General features: G+C 38.3%; 1 protein-coding gene across 1 annotated transcript in view; it reads left to right on the forward strand.

Annotated features, from left to right (window-relative positions):
• LOC149240731 (T-complex protein 1 subunit theta-like) overlaps nt 1–8,405 on the forward strand; it is an 84,484-nt gene extending 76,079 nt beyond the window's left edge. Inside the window, 7 exon segments of the mRNA XM_089373794.1 lie at nt 3,143–3,215; nt 3,321–3,398; nt 3,542–3,664; nt 3,812–3,906; nt 7,141–7,350; nt 7,639–7,696; nt 7,806–8,405. Coding sequence (XP_089229920.1) covers nt 3,143–3,215; nt 3,321–3,398; nt 3,542–3,664; nt 3,812–3,906; nt 7,141–7,350; nt 7,639–7,696; nt 7,806–7,871 — 703 coding nt within the window. The 3' untranslated portion in view covers nt 7,872–8,405.
• Nucleotides 8,406–25,860: the final 17,455 nt, after the last annotated feature.

The raw sequence follows: 25,860 nt of genomic DNA on the forward strand, positions 1-25,860 counted from the left end.
TAACAAGTAACTATGGACTATTTGAATCCCACTTCTATGGTACATATTTATTAACAATCTGAAACACAAAAGTGGCATAATGCAAAATTGTTCAATTGATTAAATGGAAATAAGTCATGGCAGTATCTTTCAGAATGCAATATTAATAAGGTATCTAAACGTACAATTTTAATAAGGCATCTAAACCTAGTGACTATGAGATCATCACTATCCGGGTGAAATAAAATATGGACCATGCTCTTCAAAATCCAACTGCGAGCATGATTTATAACTCCAAGATTTTGGCATAGGGCCTTGTCTTGAAGGACCATCCTATAGGCTTTTATCATGTAATTAGGGAGTAGCTAAGAGTTTGTAGGCCCAAGAGATTGGGGCCTTGCTTATCCTCCTACATTGTGTATGCAGTAGCCTAAATGTGTGATCAAAAGGCCCTTGTTTTGTATCTCAGAATAATGGGAGGGTATATTGGTATTTTTGGCCTAAAATCCAACAGGGCTCATTTTGGATTGATGGAATTGCAGACATCAGATGTTAACAATGCACAATCTGGTTGCAGGAAGGGAATTCAAGGGTTGTAAATCCATTTCTGTGTTCAAATGCAGCAATTCCACCTATCCAAACTTGCAATTTCAGCAAAATTTGCCTGGCTGGATTACAGGTTGCAGGAAGGGAATTCAAGGGTTGTAAATCCATTTCTGTGTTCGAATGCAGCAATCCCACCTATCCAAACTTGCAATTTCAGCAAAATTTGCCTGGCTGGATTACAGTCAGTAAGTAAATTTATAAATGTCCAACTAATGACCACCAAAGTAGGTCAATGGGATTGAAGAAGAGTACAGTAAGTATGGCTACAATGTGGGAGTGCTAGCCCATCTTCTAAAAAATGCTAAAAATAATATATAGAGAAAAAGAAACCAGTGGTAGTGCTGCCGTGATAGGTATATAAGAGACCATGGTATAATACTAAATACTCAATAGTCTGCGGCACGATGCAAAGTAGTATTGGCCTGCTAAAAAGGAATGAGTGAGTGAGATGGTAAACTCTGGTAAAAAGGAATGAGCTAGAGATGTCAAGTGCTCTCGAGTCTAATGACCGATGGTGAAGGAGGCGAACTGGGTATAGGTTATCTGTCAAAGTCCCCTGGGGCCAGCAGTGGATCTGACTGTATGATCCTGCGGGGGGATGTATGAATGAGGAATACTCCTAAAATCTGATGTCGAAAGGAAGAAACTATGAATAGGTCTCTGGCCATTCCCATGGGATTGGGAGGTAGTCGAAGATGTCAGGACACCCTGCTCTGGAAAATTTAAGGATGGAAATTTATCTTAAACATTGGAAACCTTGGCGAATCTTACTAATCCATAATATGCAAACTATAAAATGCTTGGTGATATTTTAGTAAAAATATTCAAACTTCTAAAGATTTTATATTGTCTCTATAAAGCGATTTTTAAGGTAAAATAATTTTTTGTTATAAAATTTGGGCAAATCATTTTCAGGAAAAAATAGGGATTCGCAAATCCTTTTTTTAGAAAAAGCATGCAAAATTTAGCCCATCTGTGAATATTAACCCTTAAAATTTTCCCTGGTCCCTATGGTGCTCTGAGAACCTGTGAAATGATGTATAGTTTGGTATCATTGAATTGGTCTCAATGGTATCTGTTGATCTCACCGAGGGGAAGGCTGAGAAGAGACATGAGACCTCACTCTTCTATTGTCTGGAGCATTCTGAACTTCTGCCTGTTGCTTGTGGCTCCGGTCTGACGAGTCCCCATGAAAGTATGAGTTGATTGTCCTGGTCATCCCAGGGAAGGGCATGGTGCGTAGGTGCTGAGGTCAGTGGCTGAAAATCTCCCTGATGAAGAGTGCTAAGCATTGCTGGTTCTGGTACCTGAAGCAGGTAGAGAGGGAGCCTTGCGGATCCTGCTATAGACAGTGATAACATCCTATTATCTCATAATATAGGGGGCACCTAAAAATGAGGTGCGTCTCTGTCTCTGGCTCCTGTAGGTGACAGTTGCCAGATTGTATCCTGTCATGGTATATGGTGGTCCGTTTCAATCCGGAGTCTATGAGAACTAGCACGGAATTGCCCCAGCGGGATCCTAAGCAAATTCGTCCAATGACTGCGTGTGTAAGGGGGGCAGAGTCACGGACTATGATGCCATCCTGCAGCTGTAAAAAGTGCTCTAGGTAGAAGGACATTTACTTCCCACAACCATTGCCATCCGATAATGAGAAAAGGTTGAAATTGTAGAATGTAGTCTTCTTTGATTTTGTATGTATAAAAGACCTGTTGTTGATAGCTTAAATACAGTAATATTAGCACACAGGTTCATTAAGACTACATGGGGTCTTTACTGATCATGCATGTGGGTCTGTACTGTTTTCTAACAGCAAGAATTTTCTGGAGAAAATTTTTTGCTCAGTTAAATAGCCATCTGATTCTATTGTACTGTTAAGTAGCCATCTGATTCTATTTTTTTCATGACTGCCTGGATACCAAGCCTAAAACTTGTGTATAAATGCTTGCCTGTGAATCAGGTGAAAAAAATAATTGTGACCTCCAGAAAATGCATTTTATATGCCTATGGGTAGAAACATGTATGCATATCTTACAACAATCGTACGCCTTTATAGATTAATATTCTAGTTATTTTTTCCCCAAACTATATAAAATAAAGGTAGTATCATATAGTATCAAGTGGTCTAGACACAACAATTTATTTTAAACGAGCGCTACTAATTATTAGGGTTGTTTTAGCTTTATTATGAAAAATCCATTTGTAGCAATTAATTTGAAAGCAAATCTGTTTCAGTTTTGCTCATTTTGATGATCACCGTGGCTCTTTTGTTTCCCTTAATTTCTGCTGTGAGAGAACATATCTGGTAAACATGCACGTGTGCATACAAATTCTATATCTTGATAGTCTTGGCATGATTCCGGCTATAGATGATGTTATTCTGAAATCTATGTTTAATGTTTAAATTTCCTTCATGCGGTAACTTGCACATGAATATCATATTTTAATAATCGGTATTCTGAATGACGCAGTCAAAACACATTTTCAACTAAAATAATGTGAAAAGCATAATCTCCACAATGCCTCTTTAGTGATGTTCTGTCGCACTCTTTTACAGACTCATGGTTTTGAAGATTAGTTCAAAATTTGAGCTACGCCGATTTTGTCGCACAACTGGTGCTGTATCCTTAGTAAGCATTTCTATCCTATATCTCTTATTAGTGTAATTGCTTTGTATCTAAACTTTAAAGGTTGACATATTTCTGGAAGTTAATGTGTTTACATCTGTGTTGCAGGTTAAACTTGGCCAGCCAGGTCCAGATGAGCTAGGATTTGCTGACTCTGTTTCAGTGGATGAAATTGGCGGTGTTAGAGTAAGTTCTTTTCACTTTTTTGAATAAAAGTTTTGTTAAAGATTTTGACAACTTCATCATATTAAGGGTCCTATGCTTTGGGTCTTACGATACTGAATTGTTAATTTAAGAGCTATTTTGACATTATTCCTAGCATGCTGCAGGTGACTATTGTGAAAAATGAAGCAGGTGGAAACTTGGTGTCAACAGTGGTACTCCGTGGAAGTACAGATAGTATATTGGATGACCTTGAGAGAGCAGTTGACGATGGAGTGAACAACTACAAGGTATTTTTCTTGGAGTTTCCTGTAAATGTATAATGCTTTTCCCACCATGTGTGGGTTTTTTTTGCTAAATATTGCTACTATCCTATATTTTTTCACTATCTAAATTTCGTAGTTTTTGGTGCTTTGCCAACTTATATTTTGCTTCAGGCCATGTGCAGGGACAGTCGTATTCTTCCAGGCGCTGGTGCTACTGAAATTGAGCTGGCGAGTAGACTAAAGGATTTTGCATATAAAGAGACAGGGTATCTGTTACTACCATAAAGTTTTTTGGTTGGGTTGACAGTATGTTAGCTTACATAGGTTTTATTCTCCTGTCACTGGTTAAAAAGGGAGGCTCTGTTGTAATTCCCTAGTCAGAATCATTTAAAGTCATTTAATCTTCAATTTAAAAGAAATGTGATAGGTTGCAAAAGTGTTGTTTGGCTTTATTAACATTGGTAACTCCTGTTTGCACATCTGCCTAATGTGTGATGTGGAGGCAGGCCTCTCAGTTGAAAAATGTACAGATTGCTCAAACTATGGGCTCCTCATATCTGTCAGATCTATTATTATGAGATTACATCATTGTTGTGCAATAAAGAGTCTTAGATTTGGCATTTTCTAGGAGTTGCATTTGCTCCCCCACATTGTACTTGAACTGGTTGTATCCTTCAGTCCCGTTGACCTATTTATGGTCATTTGCTGGATGTTAATAAAATTATCTTATTTTATCTAAGTAGTGGCTTCTGCACTGATATTAGATACCCAAGGGTGTTAGCTACAAGGCAAAGATGATTGTTTCTAATTGTATGCATCTTCTTTATACATGCATGGCCTTTATTAAACCTTGTAGATTGTTGACCTCAGGCAGTTGTTTTGATTAATTAATTATCCAGAGACTTGACCAAGTTGTAGCTTAGATGTGATGAGGGTATTTGTCACTGCATTTTTAGGGTTTTGAGCTGTGCATTTGCTCTTCAGGATGATACAGAAGAATCATAATCATCATATCTCAGGGCTTTCATCTTTGTGGCAAGTTTCCTTGTCCATTCAGTATTGCAATTTACTTTCTTTTCTGAAGATTATGGGGTTGGCTGGTGATGTTCCGGCCATTCTTAATTCTGCCTCTGGTTTGTGATTGTTCCTGTCAGTGTTATCAGAACTGGACAGAACCAGTCTGAACTGGCTGGTCAGACCGGTTGGATGGCACAATCGGTTCTGACCATCCTCCTAAACCGTTTTTGGCTGGTTCGGTACCAAACTGGCCATTTTCACTGAACCGGCTGTAAAGCTGTTTACAATGCAGCATGTGGGGCCTTTTTTTTGATAATTTAATTTTTGTCTTAGCTGGGTACTAGACCGCAATAGGTGCCTAATATTCAGGCCTATGGCCCTACTATTTCAATGCAATTCATGGTAATGTTAAATTCTTAAGTTACATTCTCCTTTATCTTTCATTTCCATCCTTTTACTTGAATTTTGAGCATTACCATGAAATGCTTGAGAATGTTTGAGAGTGGTCCTGATCTCATTGGGTTTCATATGTAGAAAATAGAGTTTTAGATCTCACTCAAAATCTAGCAGACCTAACAGTTTTTCAGGATTTCATGATTGGGGGATTGCAATGTTTCCATTGGATTTTGTTATGTCTGAAGGTATGGAACTAGTATTTAATCAAGAACACCAAGCCCTCTATGTACCTTGATGATAGTGGCATTGATTGTTGAACTCCTCCATTGGATTTTGTTATGTATGAAGGTATGGAATTAGTATTTAATCAAGAACACAAGCCCTGTATGTACCTTGATGATAGTGGCATTGATTGTTGAACTCCTCTATTATGATCTTAAATTTACCCTTCACTCAAACAAAATCTTGAATTGACATGCTAAGCATTTTTTTAGCTTATTTTAATGCTTAGAGGGTGATATTGATGACGAAGACCTCATTCTGATGATATAGGTGTAACATTTTCTTTTTTGTATTCTAGAGGCCATCTAGGGCCTATTTTTTTTGTTTTTTGTTGTTGTTGTTGTTGTTTATTTTGGTTTATGTATTTTTGGTTCAAAGATGGATTGCACTCGGTGCTATTTTGGTTATGTGCACCCTTACATGTTCGATAAATGAGAATTTTTGCTTACTTGTGTATATAAATAAGCACTTGCTGAATCTGGGACTGTGAACCACCTGCCAGTGTATCAAGTAGGGTCCATCCCAGTTGGATGTGTCTTGCAAAAATCCTGTCAGACCTGGGTTGACTCAGTCAAAACTCATCCTGATGGCAAATATTCATTGAGTGAACATGGACTTGCTCAAAATCCATCTTGCTTCATGAGACTTGCCAAGTCAAATCTGGATCAACAAGCAGATTTTTGTGTTGCTGTGCTCCTTTTTTCTTGTTTTCAGCTACAGTTTACAAAAACTGGTGAGCAGCTCCATCAACAACCACCACAGCTATGGTTGGACAGTGGCACACCTATTAGGGTTGATTAAAACCCAAGGCTCTCACCTGCAGCTAGGGCATCAAACTACCAGCAGATTTTACTTGAGATTTCATGCTTGGATCACATTCAGGAGGTACAGATACAGCATATAGGACAGCCCTTTATTGGCACCCTTTTTTAGAGGTTAGGGCTGTTATATTTATCATTTATGCAGTATTTCGTAATTTGTCGTATGAGTTTAGGTTTTGAGTTGACTTTTCGAGTCTTGACATTTGACTTTCACAATGGATGAACGATGATACGAATCATTCTTTATGTGATTGAAATTTGATCATATTTGGTATTGGCTATGTTTTGTCATATGATTTGTCACACCCTATTCATTGTGAATGTCTTGTATAATGTAATCTTTCATTCATAATGTAAAAGCATTTTTATTTTTCTTGACATATATATATATATATATATATATATATATATATATATATATATATTTTGTTGTGGTTCACGGACACCCGTGGTCATTGGGTAGCCGTTACGTCCACGGTAAGAACTGAGCAGATCGACCCTGAAGGGGATCAAGCCACTCGGCCTATATCTAGACCTGACCCCAAGGGCTTTCTGGAATTGACCCTGTGACCTCTCAATTGGCGAGGCACTGATTTGGCCGGTTGAGCTAACTCTTGGGGCTTGACAATATATATATATATATATTTTGGTATTTTTGATGGTGGTCAGTCTGAAGTCATTGCAGAGTCTTTGGCTAAAATGAGTCATGCCCTGACTTGAGACATTGGTGCGTGCTGTATTCATATGCTCTAGCTGCATTTTCCAAAAGCTGTTAGTCACAGTCAAATTTGTGACTAAATTAAGTTTTGAATCCGTATGCAATACTTCATTCTGTTTCTTATTGGGGAAATTTCTCTTCTAAAATATGTGATAGAATGTTCAGTCTGAAGAAGATAAATTGGTGTTTTAAATGATACAAACAGTGGTGTATATGCTAGGGGATGCTGTGGGTCTTACCTAGTGCACTCTTTTCACTGTCTGCAGATTGGATCAGTATGCGATTAAAAAGTTCGCTGAGAGCTTAGAGTTGGTTCCTAGAACTCTTGCAGAGAATGCTGGATTAAATGCAACTGAGATTATTTCGTCGCTTTATGCAGAACATGCTTCTGGTAACTTCAAAGTTGGAATAGATTTAGATCAGGGACTTTGCCAAGATATGACAAGCGATGATGTCTGGGATCTTTATCTTACCAAGTACGTTCTAAGATAATCAAGCTTCATCTCATGTACTTTGCAAGTCTTTTTTCCTGTTTCAACCAAAGTTGTTTGTTACATCTTTCCTGCTGATATTCTCTTACAAAATAATCTACAGATTGTGCTTGATTTTGAAGACCTCATTTCTAGCAGTTGCTTTTGCCCAATAAACCTTCGTTTTTTTTCCAAATTCAATGGTTGCTCGGTTAGGTCGAATTTGTGGTGTTTCCAATTTTAGGATGAAGTATCTTAAGATGACCCAACTAAATACACACTAATCTTTTGCAGGTTTTTTGCTTTGAAGTACTCAGCTGATGCAGCTTGCACAGTCCTCCGTGTAGATCAAGTATGGGATATCTTTTATTGTATTTTTTGTTGGATTATGAAAGAGAGATGATAAATCATTATAAATAGTAACAAATTTGTTCTTATAAATCCTGTTGATTTGTCGGCAGATTATTATGGCAAAACAGGCAGGTGGTCCAAGGAGGGATCAACCAGCGCCAGCAGATGAGGACTGAGATTTTATCTGGTTCCAACATCACTTTTTTTAGTATAAAATGTCTGGGTTATCCTATTCTTTGGTTGTGGTTTTGCAGATTCGTGTGTTTGCTTCTTTTTCTGCTATTGGGAACAAGCAGTAATGTATCATTATTTTCAACGAGGGTGCTTGATTACCTTAAGAAAGGCGGCTTTGTAGTTTCACTGTGACATGACTTCAAGTGACATGGTATAGATTTTTGTTTTATAGGTTAACTGGTGCCCTCGTCGTCATACAAATATATTTTACTTAAAAATGTGTGAAACTTTATTGCCGGAGTAAAGAAAGATGAAAAACAATCTACGAGTATGCTCTTTCTATCTTCTGCTCGGATGGCATTGTAAAAGGATTTTGATATAAAATTTTTGAAGATGCCACACAGCAAATACTGAGGATTTTTTGCCTCTTAGTTTGTAAACTGTGTTTAGACTTCTAGCATTGAGCTAGAGATTTTTCTTGGAATTAAACTCTTGTCAAATTTTATTTAATATAGAAAAGGCATTGATACATTCAATATATGTCCTTGAGACCCTTAAAACTGTAATGAACTGCTTAAAGTCTTCCTGTCATCTGGTTACAGTCATGAAAGAAAATTTGTAAGATTTGTCTATCATCCAATAATGGAAAAAATGAGAGTAACAAGTTGTCCTAAATATCTGCAACTACATTATGTGACCATCAAGAGAAAACAGGACTGCAAATTCTGTCTCATCAGTAGAGTATCAAAACTGAAATCACCCACCATTGGGATACAAGTGAAGAAGATAGAAGAGAAGTTGTTTTTGTGATATTCAGTATTTCTTATGATGTTTTGGAAGAGTGGATGTCGATGACCAGCCTTTTCTGTGTCGAAGAGATAACTATGTTTGAATCCCAAATACGTGTAGGCCTCTTATAATCTACTCAACAGCCACTTAATGAGAAAGATCAGAATATTGAGTTCTACCCAACTACTGCTTGTTTGACCTAGGTCAGGCCACCTTTGAAGGAGATCCAGCGATTCCCATTAAAATGAAGCAGTTTGCCTGCCCCACAAAGACCTGGGTTGTTTTTAGAGGCGCCGTTAGAAAACTCCCAGGCCTTAGATTTGCCAATGCTCGACTTACTGCAGCTGTCTTTTCTTCCTGGGCTCTGAAGGAAGTTTTATTCCTTGATAGGAGAATTTTATCATGTAGAAATCCTGTGAGGGGTTGAGATATTCCTCATGAAAGGTGGCTTTGTTTCTGGCGGTCCATATTGTCCATGAAACAACTGCTGGCAGGTGTGAATGGTTCTTCATCTCTGGGCATTTGGGGAAGCTATTCAAGGTCAAATCTAGGGTCTTTTCCATGTGGTCCTTCTTCCAGTAAAGGATATTGCAGCATCCCAAACAGATTGAATAAATTGACGTGAAACCAGCTGATGATTCTTCCCATCTGAATTGGTTTTATGGAGTATGCACCTGCCAGGGCCTTGCCAAGATCTTTTTGGACTTTAAGAGGGGTTTGTAGCTTCCACACCACAGACCCTCTTGTTTCAGGGATGGGATGGCACTGCAGTACTCTCTTTTCACATTGCAATTCCCTAAATTTTGGGTTGTTGACCACACCAGATTATCAGGTCCGTTCCTGATTTGGATGGAGGCTGTCATTAGGGCTTTTCAAAAGCTTTCCATTCTTTTGAAAGATTTCATTGGAGAGATATTCAACCTGATGACCAAAGAGATGCCTTGTGCTTATCTTAATCGTCAGCTGCTGTTTCATAACCCTGTTGAGATAGCTGAGTCTTCAATTCCTCTGAAACTTTGTAAACCTCCTTTCCCTCTCTCCAAGGTTCCGTCCATAATCTACATTTCTCCCATTGTGCATCTTCCATGCTAAAGAGTTACCTAACACAGAGAAGAATAACACAAGAGCTGATCTTTCCAAAAAGATGATCCTGTAGAATATTTCTTTGTGGGGTTTGTTATCCATTCTTGATGATGATGCTGCTGCTGAAAACCTGGCAGAGACTTTCAGTAGATATGATCCTCCCAATGTTTTTGGCAGCAAGGGATCCCCTAAATAGATGAATGTGCCTTAAACCTCGTCATGTTCAGTTTTCAGATTTTGTAAGGGAAATTCTTGTCTTTTTCTTTTCTGTCCAGAATAAGCTAAAGTATTTCTTTTTGTTCTGGTTGAGATGGCCTTGGAAATGAGTGCCAATAGACAGGTGCCCCTCCGTGACTGATTTGACAAGACCTGTCTGCCTCCTAATGATAACCATTTTTTGCATCAGGTGTCAATCCTCCTCTCTCTTGTTGTATACCCACTGCCAGTCCTTTATGCTATAGGTAGTAGCCTTATCTCCAAACACAGGTATATCATTCCGATGTTAAAAGGGAGAAGCCTCAAAGGGTAGATTGGTTGTTATGGCATACTGATGGTTCATTTATCTACAAAAGGCATCAGCTACTGAAAGGAAGGAGTGCGGGTTTGGGGGATGAAGAGGGCACCCCTTCCTAAGCCTCCTTGGAGGCTTAAAGAAACGTAAAGCAGGACCATTGATAAGCACATAGAAAGAGACGGTAGAAAAACATGCCTCTATCCATTTGACGAGTTGCAAATTGAAGACTGCATGAAATTATGAATAAGAAACTATCTTAAGAAGAACCAATTTATGTTGTCACAGGACTTCATCAGGTGCAATTTTGCAATTCTGCATCGTCTCCTGAGCAGCACTTACTGCATGATGTACAAGCTTGCGATCAGAAAGCGAAATTGCTCCTTTGAGATTGCCTTAAAAAAAATAGGCTCGATCCTGTAGACAATAATTTTGGTGTGATTTTATATGGCTGATTACAAAGAGTGCAATAAAAGTGGAGTTAAAAGCTTCAAGAACTCCCCCCTTCCTAGACTCCACCACTCTTAGGAGGTTGTCTTCCATCAGTTCATAGAGCCAATATAGAAATTCTATAGGGAATCCATCTGCCCTGGGGCTCCTATCATGTGGGAATGAGTGGACCATATGTGTCAACTCATATTTGCGGATTCTGCATAAATCTCCTCATTTTTTTCTGCATTAACAAAATTGCTGAAGCGGGAGTAAACAGCCACAATCTCTGTACTGTTGACTTCTTGTGTTTCAGTCTATAACACCCTGAAGAAGTGTACCGCTTCATCATTTAGGTCTTGGAAGGAGGATATTGTGTTCCCAGTATCCTTTAACTCTCAGATGATCTTGTGGTTCTTGCTTCGGTTTGCTTAGTTATGAAAGAATTTGGTGTTGCCATCCCTCTGTTTTAGTCATATTGCCCTTCACTTCTGTTTGTACATGTTCGTCTCGCACTCCAGTATTTTCTTTTCTGCTTCCAGTGGTTTTATGATTTCCAGTTCCTCATTGGAGAAGACATCTCTTGCATTTCATTTATAAACCTGCTCTATCTTCTGCTCTATTTCTGCAAGGTCCTGTTATTTTTTGGAGAATCACGTTGACCATTATTTGGTGAGCTTGTAAGTAGATTCTTTTTGGAATTGTTGCATGGCTCACTTTTCCCTTTTTCCATCACAATGCTTCCATTCTTGAGCCACTAGGATCCTATGCAAAAGTGGGGGTTGAATTTCAATGGGCAGGAGGTTTTTGCCTGCTTCATCCAGTTAAATAAAGATAGGTCTGTGTTCAGAAGGACTCCCTATCTAAGTACTAAATCTGGTCTGTAGTCAGAAAGATTACCAATCAGAGTTCTAAATCTGACATTCTCTTCTAGAAGGTAATCTGGAAAAAATTTAACCATTTTGAAAGGTCTTCTTCTACCCTCATGTTGTTTTGTCATGTAGGAACACAATCAGTGGGTTCAACGTCACATGGGTGGTTGTCCTCCAGCTTCTGATTGAAGAAGACTGATAAGGGGTCAGGTCTTCCTACACTTGCTCAGATCTCACTTTGTTTTAGCTATAGTTATGCCTGTTTTCTGGCGTATTAATCCTTTTTCTTGTTTAATTATAATTATGCTGTATTTTCATCTGTTAATTTGATTTTTGTAGGCAATATTCAATTCATTCTAAATACAATTGTATATTAAATTTCTATTGCTTTATTGAAAGTCATTAGTAATGGTATTCTCTGATTCAGCTGTTTTCATTATTGATTTGTTTTGTGGTTAACATAAATACAGGTTGTAGATATTTCTTATTGTGCAGAAAGTTTCAGGTGAAACTAACATTTATTCTGGTGACATTGCCAATCTAAAGCAAAACGAGGATACAAAATATTTCATTCTCTAATTCCAATGAAATGAATTATAGTTTCAATGCTGAGATTTAACAAGATAAAAAAGGTGGAGGATATTGATGGAGTTATTTCCGTACAACTAGAAGCTTTTCTCTTCCTGCATTTCCGGCTTATTAATCCTTTTTATTGTTTAATTATAATTATGCTGTATTTTCATATGTTAATTTAATTTTTGTAGGCAATATCCGATTCATTCAAAATACAGTTGTATATTCAAGTCTATTGCTTTATTGAAAGTTGTTAGTAATGGTACTCTGATTCAGCTGTTGTCATTATGGAATTCTTGTTTCAATGCTGAGAATTAACAAGATATAAAGGTGGAAGATATTGGTGGAGTTGTTTCTGTACAACTAGAAAGTTTTCTTCTTGCATTTTAGGGTCTCTGTTTTGCATTTGTTGAGAGGCTTTTGGATATATAGAAGTTGAACATCCTAGTTCCCTGGAAATGTAGTATTGGGAGTGTCTTGTTTGTGTGGTGGGCTTCCCTTTCTTCTGTATGATTGACGTTAAAAACTGAACAGGCAAAGGCGTCTAAATTGGTACTTGAAACTCGCAAATTGTAATGCTTGTACTAACTATTTCTCATTCTTGTACTTGAATACATATCTACTTTTCCTGTAAGCTAGTTTTTCTGTAAGCTAGTTTTTCTGTAAGATGCACTCAACATATTCCAAAATTTGCATCTACATTTTAGACATTCAAGTTCAATCTGGGAGCAATCTCTTTCTGAAGAATGGGAAAATGTTTTTGGCTTCGAGTTCTGAGCTGGAAATTGTTCCAAAAGTGCAATGCAAGCAAATGGTGGTGTTTACTGCTATAAAAATTATAATGCTTGTATGCATTTTTGAGTAAAAGTTTACACATTTTTTTTATTGTAACCTTGACAAGGCTACATCTTCAACATGTCCAATAAATCAGCCCAATCGGGGCGGGGAATTGAACTGGTGACTTCACATCAAGGAGTGCCTTAACAGAGCACCCGATCACCGTCTATCCAAGACCCCGTGAAACAACATGTGTTTAGAAAAAAAAACTAAATGGTTGGATTGCCCCAGGCAGTGCAAATTACAGAGCCTCTTAAAGTTCTGAAGCTATTTGTTTTTTCCTATGTTGCACTGCTTTTGGGGACGAGGGGGACTGGGGGACGAGTTTCTGGTACTGCTAGAGCGCATCCCCAAATTTTCCAAGGAATGGCATGTTGGGGACGGCAATAATATATATACATATATATAATAAATATTATTATTATTATTTTAAATTCACCATGTGCATAAAGATAAATAATAAATAATAAATACATCATTGCAATAAAATTACAACTATTGAACTAGCTAAGAACCCTGAAATTCATGTTAATAATTACAAAGCCAAATACATAATTGCAAATCTCAAATTCAAGTTGAAGTTTTTAGTTCAAGGACGCTGAGTGAAGAGCAGTGTTGAGTAAGTGAACTGTTCTCCTAGTGTGACACATGATAGTTAGTTAGAGGGTATCCATCTATATGACTGTCCAAATGGCCTAGCGCTAAAACACTAACTCTTGGTAGTTTGACCTAATTTGTCTTGCCACAAATGTCAAATCAAAAACCCAGGGTTGAATTACTAGAGCTAGTTGTCTTGCTTGTTATTTTTGGTCATCCAAAAGCAGATTCAGTTTTACTATTCTTGGTTGACATTCTTGCATGTAAACTAATTGGCAAGCATGCTAAATTTGTCAAAATCATACCTTGGCTCAAATTCCTAATATTGCCAATCTCAACACCTAAATTGACCTTGATGTTGTTAGATTTGTAAAATAAAAGCTAAGTTTGACTAGTCAACCACACTAGATATTTTCCTAATCCTGTGAAAGAAAAAAGGGCCTTTCTTACAATCACTGCTACTAATATGGCCAAGTTAAACAAATTCAACTTCCTTGGCATAGCTAGCAAAGTTACAAAGTGTGTTTGAGCCTTAAACATAGTGTGGTTTCTTTACATCAGTCTGAGATGTATGTAAGTCTTGAATCCTGGTTTATTATTCTTGGACACTTAAATGTAAGTCTTGAATCCTGGTTTATTATTCTTGGACAAAGTAAGTGTAACGAACAGTTTTGGAAACATTGGTCTCAAGAGGAAATGCGCTGAAGTGAGTCATTGTTGGCAGCATTTACTTCACACAGGAGGTTATATTAAAAAATAAACATCCATACAACTTCCATTGTTTGAAGGAAAGCTATCCAAGCAGCAAAGTAAACCCAGTGAAAATCGGGTGAGACATACTGCTTTTTCCTCGGGGACGACAGAACGGTACTCGAAAAGTCCCCAAAATTTGCTTGGGATGGATTGGGAATGACTTGGAAGTCCCCAAGTCCCCAATGAAGTCCCCAAAAAATTGGGGACGTTCCCAAGCCCTGTAAAAGTCCCCGGTACGCCAGAACGTCGGGTACGAGGGATTTTTTGGTGGGGATGGGTCCCTGTGCAACATAGGTTTTTTCTAGCAGCAAGCCAAACAACTTTTTTGAGCCTGTCATATATTTTAACGTCAGGTACAAGGGATTTTTAGGTGGGGATGGGTCCCCGTGCAACATAGGCTTTTTCTAGTAGCAAGCCAAACATAGGCCTTTTCTAGTTGCATTGGTTGTGGGATTATTGCCTCTGTTGCGATCTGTGATTCAAGTTAGAGAAGTGCCTCTGAATTATTGCTAATGGTTCATCAATATAGTGCATCACTTGCCAAATGTGATGACGCGAGTTTATATTTCAGTTTTGATGGACATATATGTATATTTTGGTCAATTTTAGTATGTGGCGGGTATGAAACCTGCTGTGCAATTTTTGCACCCACCAAGTTCATTGCCCATTCCCTTTCAAGGCTATGGCTGGATGTGATGTTGTCAATTGCAACAGGTCACATTATTTCTGCTGGTGACTTCAGTCTTAAGAACAAAAGCAAATGATTTCAACAAATTGGACTTCACCACCTTCTCTATATCAACCGCTGAATTTTTGTGGACCTTCCAAGGCACTGCAAGAACATGTTGTAAAAACAGTTGTGTTTCAGCCTTCATCTTCTTCATGTCAAGGTCAAAATAAAAGTCATCGAGAGGGTCTGTATGGCTTTGGCGTGATTGTCCGATATAAGCTGTCAAGATGTTGCAATAGTATTGTTAAATTGATACGGTTATTGGACATTTTAATGTTATTTGTTTGATTTTTCGTTTCACCAAGGATCCCATTGAAGTAATATATGCGTAGGGCACTTGTTGCACAAAAGAGATTTGGTACGTCATTAGGAGAAGTTTGCAAATAATCTTAGGTTATTGGCATCTTTATTGAGGATCCTTTGCCCTTAAGATAGATTTTCTCCTTTAAGAGGGGATACTAATATGACTATTAAGAAGGCATGCCAATAATTTATGATCGTTATTTGAAGATTACTTCTCTTACCTCTTGAATTGAACCGATTGACACAACCCATAGTTTGATAAGATACATTAACTTTGTGCTCTCCAAGAGGCGAACATAGAAGAGCACTTCATTTTCAAGCGTCCCTCATGCTACATGAGATTCAAGGGAGATTTATTGTTTATACAAATATTCGAGTGGCCGTGTCATTGAAATATTTCATTATCATGTCGAGAAGTTTACCTATGTTTGAGATGAAGGACTTTCGAGTGAGTGGTTTTGTGGGACTAGAAGTTTCCCACTTCTATGTTTGAGAGGAAGGACTTTTGAGTGAGTGGTTTTGTGGCACTACTTCAAAGTTGTGATCCAGTGGGCCAATCATGCATTTCTTGACTATTTAGCGAAGATGTCAATCCCTTATTAGACACATCATGGACATGAAACGTAGTGGTCTATTGTGCCTCTCTTGTTTTGTTTTTCGATCATATAAATTTATTGCAAGAGCAGTTAGACTTACTTGTCACAATACTTTGGGGGTTGAGTGAGTTCCAATTTCACGTTGAGTAGTTTGATGTCTACCACTATGTTTCTCTACGTTAAGAGAGCTTCAACCTTTGAGATGACTCAACCTAATCCATTTAGCTTGAATCATTTCTCAAAAGACATTCTTAAGCATCATGATGGTATCTACGTGATCATTGATAATGATACACTAGCATTTGTTCTATTTTTGCCGAAGGTTAGTGCTCTTTCTTTTGCATTGAGTAGTGTTTGTGCATAATTTTGCCCTATGGTTTATGATCTTTGTTTGTTTGTTAGTTTGTCTACAAATCGGCAAGATTAAGCTATGGGTTGAGAATAGTGACTTAGGGGCATTTGAGCCATCAAAATCTGTTAGGGTGTTGGCATTATGATGCATGTGTTGTACTTGATGGCAACCCTCTCATAGAAGAACAACTCACTTACATATAACTAGATGAATCTACAGAAGGGATATCAGATGTGACTGAATGCATGGGATGCAGGACAGCTCAAATGATAAATTCATAAGTGTGACAAGTTAGCTTTGCCATCAAGTCCAAAGGGGGAGATTGTTGGCATTATGAGATAAGTGTTGTCCTTGATGGCAAACCACACTGATGACAAATCATAGTGCAGAAGGTCAGCAGCAAGGAATTGATGATCAGACTATAAGAAGAAGAGAAAATTCATATACGTAGGTTCATTAAGCCCAAGTCGCGTATACACGCTGGTTCGCTATATACCAAGTCGCGTATACGCAAGTTCGCTATATACCAAGTAGGGTATACACGCAGGTTAATGAACGGAAAAGGGCGTACGTGTCGGAAAGCTTACTTTTGGTCCGTGGTAGTTAGTCCTCGGTACTTGAGCCTATGTTTTTGGACCAAAGTATCTCGACAGACGTGTTGATCCCTAGTATTGAGTTGATGGTATTGTTTTACTATGGTTTTGGACTGTGGTATTGTGAAGGGCCTAAGGCTATATAAGGAGAAGAAGATCATTAGGCAATGGTAATTAAAAAGGTTTTGAATATCTGAAAAAGAATGAGATCAAGTATGCAGGTTATGGGTTGAGGATGCAGTGCTTGATCTGAGCTAAGGAGGGATCTCACCGGTAGATGGAGAACAAGATCTAAGGAGAGATCGGGATCAAATGGTTTGAAATGAACTATCTCTATATGATTGACTATGTTCATCCTAGATCTGTATACTGACGCTTATAATGATCTGATCTGAGTATATCTTAAGTTAGAAATCGCTGCAAGTCATGATTGATTATTTATAGATCTGTACGCTGGTTGGCTTTGGAGAAAAAGCGTATGTACACAGGTTCGGCTAGTTAAAGTAGCGTATGCCCTCTGATGCATGATTTTGATGATATAGTGAGTTCTGAATGTTGTTGCAGAGTTCTGCTCTGTGTTGTTGACAGGGTTTCAGTGATTCAGTATTGGGTGATTCAGAGATTGATGATGTAGGTTGTTTTATGGATCCAGTATGAAAATGTATGAAACGTGGTCCCGAGAAGAACGTAGAGTTCAGTAGGCTGGCACCTACGTACTGGTAAACATATCAGCCAGTACAAGAGTCAGGGGGTTGTAGCTCCCTTCCAGGAGTAGCTGGAGAACGAGTAAAGGTTGGAGCATTCTGTAGGCAGGCACCTACGTACTAGTAAATGGATTGGCTAGTACAAGAGCTAAGAGGGTTGTAGCCCTCTGCAGGTTGTAGCCTGCGTGCTGGTAAAGGACTGCACCAATACATTGTAAAAGAAGTTTTCTTATTAAAGGAAGATAGAAACAAATTGCAGCAGGTGGTTTTCACCCACATTGGGTTTCCACCTTATATCATGGTGTTCATGTGTGTGCCTTATGTGTGACGATCTGCTCTGTTTTACTGCATCTGTTTACTGTTAATATGGTTAATAATGTTCTGATCCATTTACTGAAGATAAGCGAACTGAATCATAAGATTATTGCATGTACGCTAGTTGCCCTTAACGAAGTCGCGTATATACGCTGATATCCTTAACTGAAGCTGCGTGTATGAATCTGAGTATGAAATTGAAAAAGTTTTATCTGATCTGATAACACTGATTCACCCCCCCTCTCAGTATTATTTCCAACAATTGGTATCAGAGCAGGTCCTTTGATAGAAGCTTGATCGCTTGAAGGAGATCCGTGGAACAATGGGAAAGAAGCTTAAGAAGAAAGCTCATAAGAAGAAGAAGACATCTCAGAAGGACTATGACAGTGGGAGAATCGATTGGGGATTAGGTATAAGAAGCTCTTCAGATTCAAAATCAGATTCAGAATCATTATCAGGTATGAATGTGTTATCCTCTGATGTTCCAGCTATATTTCCTTGTGAAAGAGATGGAAGTGATAGTGAAACTACTGAACTTGCTTTTATGGGTGAGCAAGAAAAGTATCAAATAGAGGCAGTATTCAGAAGGCTTACAGACAAAATTAAAGATCAACAAGATCTATTGAACAAAAGGGAATGTGCTTTCAAAGAAGAAGTTACCAAACTAAAAGCTCAATCAGAGGAAGGAAACTAGGTAAGAAAGTTACTCAAGGACAAGGAAAATCAATGTCAAAAATTGCAGGGTGAAGTGACATCATTAAGAGATGAAGTCATTGAAAGAAGCACAACCATCAAGAAACTCAGAGATAGATCCAGTTACTATGAAAGTCTTGAAGCCACGATCTGCTCGCTAAAGGAAGATCTTGAAGAATCAAAGAAGCAGAATAAAGATCTACTTCAAGCTCTTGAAAAACAGGTAAACGAAGATATCAGCTTAAAATCTGAACTGGAATGTGCCTTCAGAATTCGTCAAATGCAACAGGATCTGAATGAAGAGCAAGAAAAGGAGATTCTCAAACTAAGGCATCAGTTGGAAGAAGGAAGGAAAGCTGAAGAAGACATGAAGAAGCAATGTCTAGAAAAGGAGGAACAACTTCAAGTTGAGGTAAACATCTTGAAAGGTAAATTAGAAGAAAAGGATAAACTGTTGAGATTTCAAGATAGTACTAAAGCCTTGGATGATATTCTTAGTAGTCAAAGGTCTCCTGCTATCAAGACTGGTCTTGGTTTTCATGAATCTGTTGAAGGTGAATCTAGTTCACAAGGTGAGGCAAGGAACTCTAAAGAGAAATCTAAAGTGATCAACAAGGAGAAAAGAGAGATGAAAGGTCAATCTCATCATCAACCAATTGAAGAAATTCTTCAAAGAAAATCTTTTACTCCTCCTATGAATAATGTTGAATGTTATGTATGTCATAATCTTGGACATGTTGCAGCTAGATGTCAAAGAAGAAGGGTTCAAGACCATCATGTAGAAAGATCATCACATTCAAGGTACTTTAATAGATATTGTTTTGCTTGCAATATGTTTGGTCACAAAGCTGTTGATTGCTACAGGAGAAATATGAAACATGTAAGATGTTATGCATGTAACAAGCTTGGACATATAGCAAAGAAATGCAGGAACAAAGCACGGACTTCACACCAAAAGGAGAAAACAACATCACACTTGAAGATATGGAAGAAGAAGGAAGTACAGACAGAAAGATGTGGCACAACACAAAATACTCAGGTTCAGCACAACACAGACATAATAAACTCAGAGGGAGCTGAAGGTGTAAAACTTAAGTGTCCTGAAACTCATACGCAAGTTTCATAAATGGAAGTCGCGTATATACGCGAGTTATACACTGCAAAGTCGCGTATATGTCAGTTTGTGGAAAAGCAGTGGGGACAGACTCAGAAAAGGGGTCTGATATGTTTCAGTCCAGTATATGCTCTATTGGTTAAACAGTTACAGTCTGCTGAGGATGTCTAGAAATGTCTTAAGATGCTAGAAGTGTTTTAATTCTAACTTGATGATGATGATGTCTTGATGCTTACTACTGATGTATGCATGTTCAGATCTAACAGCAAACAGATGGCACAGGTTGAGGGGGAGAATATGCCTTTAATATTGCATTGTTGGCATTATGGTTGATAGTCCTTGGTGATGATGCTTATGATATGTTGTGGCTATAAGTTGATCTCATATGTTTCTTGGGGTTATATATTTTTGATGATCAGATCATATTAGTGGATTGGTTCTTAGATGTGCATATATGATGATCCTCATAAGGACAGGGAGCAGTACAAAGCTTAACTCACAATCTTCATTACTTGATGCTGCTGACATATAATATTGTTATGATGCAAGATTCCTACAGTTCTTGGTGCCCTTATGGATGAGGATTGTTGATGTTGATGATAGTGTTGGATACATGAATGATTGCTCAAAGCTGGTAGAGATGATGATGATGAGCTCTTATCTATATGATGATAGGTTGATACTTACATATGTTGATGATAGTTGGATCATGTAGATCTTGATGAAATGGCTATGGTGGTTTCACACATGATATAATGTGAATGACACTGAATTCTGTTCAAAGGGATGAATTGATGCAGACATATCTTGTTATAAGTTGATGACTTATTCTCTACAGGACATTTACAGGTTGATGATCTAGAATGTGTTGTACGCTAGTTTCATAAAGTGTATCCGAGTACATACGCAGATTTATGTAGGTGCAGTCGCGTATATGAAATTTTGAAGAAAATCAGCAAGGACAGAGAGTCTGGTATAGGTCTGACAGAGACAATCCGGCACAGGAGAAGGAGCACAGAAGGAAATCTTGGTTACTGATCTAAAGTTGCTGCTGCTATCAGTTGTTGGTGACTTTCATAAGTCTTGGTCTAGATATTTCATCTCTATGTCATGTATCTCTTTTGTGATATCTCTTTTATGGTGTCAAGGTCATGTAACGGCCTATGTTGGTTTCCCCACTATGCCTGGGATGAAAATGTAATGCTCTTGCTCTATCATGTGATGTATCCCCACTTGGTTGGGTGGATGAGTCAATTCTAGTATGGCTGTATGTATTGAGTCTTTTGGTGATAGGAAGGTCTCTTATGATGTATAAGTCATGGTTCTTCTTGAAGAACATCTTTTTGCAGATCTTGCTTTCAGCTAGGAAGAGCATGAACAACACACTTCAGCAGTATAGAGACTTGGCATGTACTCAGGGGGAGCATGGACAGATTGGTACACTTTGGCATATACAAAGGGGGAGCACATTTGGAGATTTCAGCAGGTACTCAGGGGGAGTATAGACAACAAAATGTTTATCAAGGAAAGAGAATATGCTGGTCCACCCTTTGCCCTTGATGTCAAAGGGGGAGAGTGATTTGGTGTTGTTGCCATCAAGTCCAAAGGGGGAGATTGTTGGCATTATGATGCATGTGTTGTACTTGATGGCAACCCTCTCATAGAAGAACAACTCACTTACATATAACTAGATGAATCTACAGAAGGGATATCAGATGTGACTGAATGCATGGGATGCAGGACAGCTCAAATGATAAATTCATAAGTGTGACAAGTTAGCTTTGCCATCAAGTCCAAAGGGGGAGATTGTTGGCATTATGAGATAAGTGTTGTCCTTGATGGCAAACCACACTGATGACAAATCATAGTGCAGAAGGTCAGCAGCAAGGAATTGATGATCAGACTATAAGAAGAAGAGAAAATTCATATACGCAGGTTCATTAAGCCCAAGTCGCGTATACACGTTGGTTCGCTATATACCAAGTCGCGTATACACGCTGGTTCGCTATATACCAAGTAGGGTATACACGCAGGTTAATGAACGGAAAAGGGCGTACGTGTCGGAAAGCTTACTTTTGGTCCGTGGTAGTTAGTCCTCGGTACTTGAGCCTATGTTTTTGGACCAAAGTACCAAGTCGCGTATACGCAGGTTCGCTATATACCAAGTAGGGTATACACGCAGGTTAATGAACGGAAAAGGGCGTACGTGTCGGAAAGCTTACTTTTGGTCCGTGGTAGTTAGTCCTCGGTACTTGAGCCTATGTTTTTGGACCAAAGTATCTCGACAGATGTGTTGATCCCTAGTATTGAGTTGATGGTATTGTTTTACTATGGTTTTGGACTGTGGTATTGTGAAGGGCCTAAGGCTATATAAGGAGAAGAAGATCATTAGGCAATGGTAATTAAAAAGGTCTTGAATATCTGAAAAAGAATGAGATCAAGTATGTAGGTTATGGGTTGAGGATGCAGTGCTTGATCTGAGCTTAAGGAGGGATCTCACCGGTAGATGGAGAACAAGATCTAAGGAGGGATCGGGATCGGGATCAAATGGTTTGAAATGAACTATCTCTATATGATTGACTATGTTCATCCTAGATCTGTATACTGACGCTTATAATGATCTGATCTGAGTATATCTTAAGTTAGAAATCGCTGCAAGTCATGATTGATTATTTATAGATCTGTACGCTGGTTGGCTTTGGAGAAAAAGCGTATGTACGCAGGTTCGGCTAGTTAAAGTAGCGTATGCCCTCTGATGCATGATTTTGATGATATAGTGAGTTCTGAATGTTGTTGCAGAGTTCTGCTCTGTGTTGTTGACAGGGTTTCAGTGATTCAGTATTGGGTGATTCAGAGATTGATGATGTAGGTTGTTTTATGGATCCAGTATGAAAATGTATGAAACGTGGTCCCGGGAAGAACGTAGAGTTCAGTAGGCTGGCGCCTACGTACTGGTAAACATATCAACCAGTACAAGAGTCAGGGGGTTGTAGCTCCCTTCCAGGAGTAGCTGGAGAACGAGTAAAGGTTGGAGCATTCTGTAGGCAGGCACCTACGTACTAGTAAATGGATTGGCTAGTACAAGAGCTAAGAGGGTTGTAGCCCTCTGCAGGTTGTAGCCTGCGTGCTGGTAAAGGACTGCACCAGTACATTGCAAAAGAAGTTTTCTTATTAAAGGAAGATAGAAACAAATTGCAGCAGGTGGTTTTCACCCACATTGGGTTTCCACCTTATATCATGGTGTTCATGTGTGTGCCTTATGTGTGATGATCTGTTCTGTTTTACTGCATCTGTTTACTGTTAATATGGTTAATAATGTTCTGATCCATTTACTGAAGATAAGCTAACTGAATCATAAGATTACTGCATGTACGCTAGTTGCCCTTAACGAAGTCACGTTTATACGCTGATATCCTTAACTGAAGCTGCGTGTATGAATCTGAGTATGAAATTGAAAAAGTTTTATCTGATCTGATAATACTGATTCACCCCCCCCTCTCAGTATTATTTCCAACATAGGGTTCGCACTTGGTTTGAGCCACATCAACCCACACTCATGGTTGGTGCGCACGAGCTTTCAAATTGGTGAGATTTTTACCGAGGAGTGCCTTAATAGAACACCTTGTCATCAATTGCTCTACGCCTTGTTGTCCTTATCTCTCTAACTAGTTGTGTTTGGCAACCCTCATTTATATTATGATGGGTACTATTCACATTGATCTATTTTGGTTATATGTGGAAATTAATCTATCTTGTATAGTGACTCATAGATATTAATCAACATATCCTTTTCCTTTTGGACATTAATCTATTCTCTTTAGTAATCACATGCCTTGTGTTGAAAAGTAACTAGGTTCGGTCTTCATAATGACGTGTAATTGTGATTTTATGTAATTGATGAAACTAAGAAAAATAAAACTATTATTGTAATGCTTGTCTGATGGGTTTCATGAGCAAGGAATTTTATTTTAGAAATGGCTCCCATTGTGAGCCCTTAGGATTTGTCATCTAGTAATAAAAGTCAATTTGAGTCTATGTCATGTATGAAGGACCCTTCTTGGGCATATTACATTTTGTATGAGTCATTAGATAAGTATAATTAGCCCTCCAAGACCAGGTAAAGTCTCCTCCTCAAGGTCAACTTCAAAAGGAATAATAAAGTCTCTACAAAAGACACGTCAGCTCATCCTCCTGTCATGTCGGCTTATTATGATGACAAACAACTATAAATAGGGTTGTTTGTACTCCATTACAGAGCAGAATTTCAGAGAGATTTCGGTGAAGGATTCTGTTATGGTCTGCGGTTGGAGGAAGTGCGAGAAGGGGAAATGGAAGCCTAATCATTAGTGAGGGAAGAAGGAAGAAAAGTGAAGCTCTTAGCTTCATTTTCTTGGGTCTGTTTTAAGGGTGTTTTTGCTATCACATATGCGTAGAAGGAGATCACCTGCTGTAGTAAGGTCGAGAGGAATTACAGTCCTCTTAGATAAATGAGTTGGAAGAAGAACAAGTCTAAGAGGAAGCTGAGGCAAGCTAGAAGGAGTCCCTATGCAAAGGAGGTTGAAACTAATGAAGGAATAGGAAGTCGAAGTTGAAGGGTCGCTGAAAAGAAGGAAGAATAAGTTTGCCTGGTGTTGACTTGGGCTTGGAAAAAGAGCAAAGAAAGAGGTCTTGTGTCTTGGTCTTGGAGAGGCAAATAGGTCAAGGGTCTTGGTCTTGGTATTTGTCACTTGGAATCTCTATAAGAAGAATTTGTTTGGGTTTTCCTCTGAAAGAGAGAGAGGTTTTGGCTTTGGCTAATAGCCTATATTCTCACTCTCGTCTCTTTATGGTTTATACATTGGTAGTTGTTTGACGAAGAAAAACACTATTAACCTAAGTAAAAGAAGATCTTAATCTACAGAAGTAAAAAGTTACTAATAGAAGAGAAATCACTTTATTTCTATGCCCTATATTTCTCAACACCCTGAAGGTTTTGAAAGGTCTTTGAATCAACTTAGTGCTTTATAAATATTTTATACTGATTAGATCAGTTAAAGCCATGGTTTTTTGTATTATCAGATTTTAATGAGTGCTATTGTGAGTGGGATTTTTATTAGTTGCTTTGACAAAACCCCATGTTACATTTTAATGTTCCATCCTTGGAGATTGGGAGTATAATGCTTGCGATGATTCGCTAACAACGGTTTTTGTGGCTAAACATCTTAGAGATGGACAATGTCGTAAGAAAGGGCTAAATTTGTTGGAAATACATAGTGATATTGGGGGGGGGGGGTGAGGAAAGGGGGGTGGCATGTGGGAGAATAAGTCTTAAATTTAAATTCTTTTCACTTTATTATTATTAAAATAGAAGCCACATCACATAATCAACCATTAACACAATGCACGAACACAAAGATTAAAGTGGAAACTCAAATTGGGAGAAAATCTTGAATGTTTTTCGAATTGTCTTCAATTTATTACAATGCAACAAGCAACCACTTGTGAGGATACCAAAGACCAGTCACATGCATTTGCGTATGTTGTCAATGTGAAAGATACCAAAGAATAAAGTCCACTGTGTCATTAAGTACCAAAATATCCTCTTTACTGCTTGTATACTTGATTCCCTTGGTGGTGATTGAAATCTTGCAACCATTCCTATTGACTGCATAATATCTACTCATGAAGTTGTCAAGTATAGTAGACTCCCAATCATAGGCTTGTGAAGTGTTGAATTGACTCTAGGGGATTCATCATCTTTATTTAACTTGCATTTGATAGTCATAGGGGTACTAATTGGTGCACATTTTGCCATTCAAAACAGCTCGAGCATCTCCTTGGGATATTTGGTTTGGGTAATAAATATTCTTTCTTTGGTTTGAGAACCTGTGATCCAAGGGAGAAGGATAATTCTCTAGTCACTGACATTTCAAATTCCTTTGATATTTCTTGGACACCATTGTTATTTTTTCTAAAAATGAGATATCTACATATACAAGTGTAATTAGTATATTATCCTTCTCCATCTTGTTGTATAGATTGTTGTTAGCAACCCCTCTTTTGAAGTGTTGTTGTTGAAGATAATGGTCAAGCTTGACAATCTAAGCTCTTGGAGTTTGTTTTAACCCATATGGTGCTTTCTTCAATTTGTATGCAACCTTTAGTTTC

Source organism: Pinus tabuliformis, chromosome 8, assembly GCF_031772625.1.
Source record: "Pinus tabuliformis cultivar Carrire ecotype Pingquan chromosome 8, CPIR1, whole genome shotgun sequence".
Lineage (NCBI taxonomy): Eukaryota > Viridiplantae > Streptophyta > Pinopsida > Pinales > Pinaceae > Pinus > Pinus tabuliformis.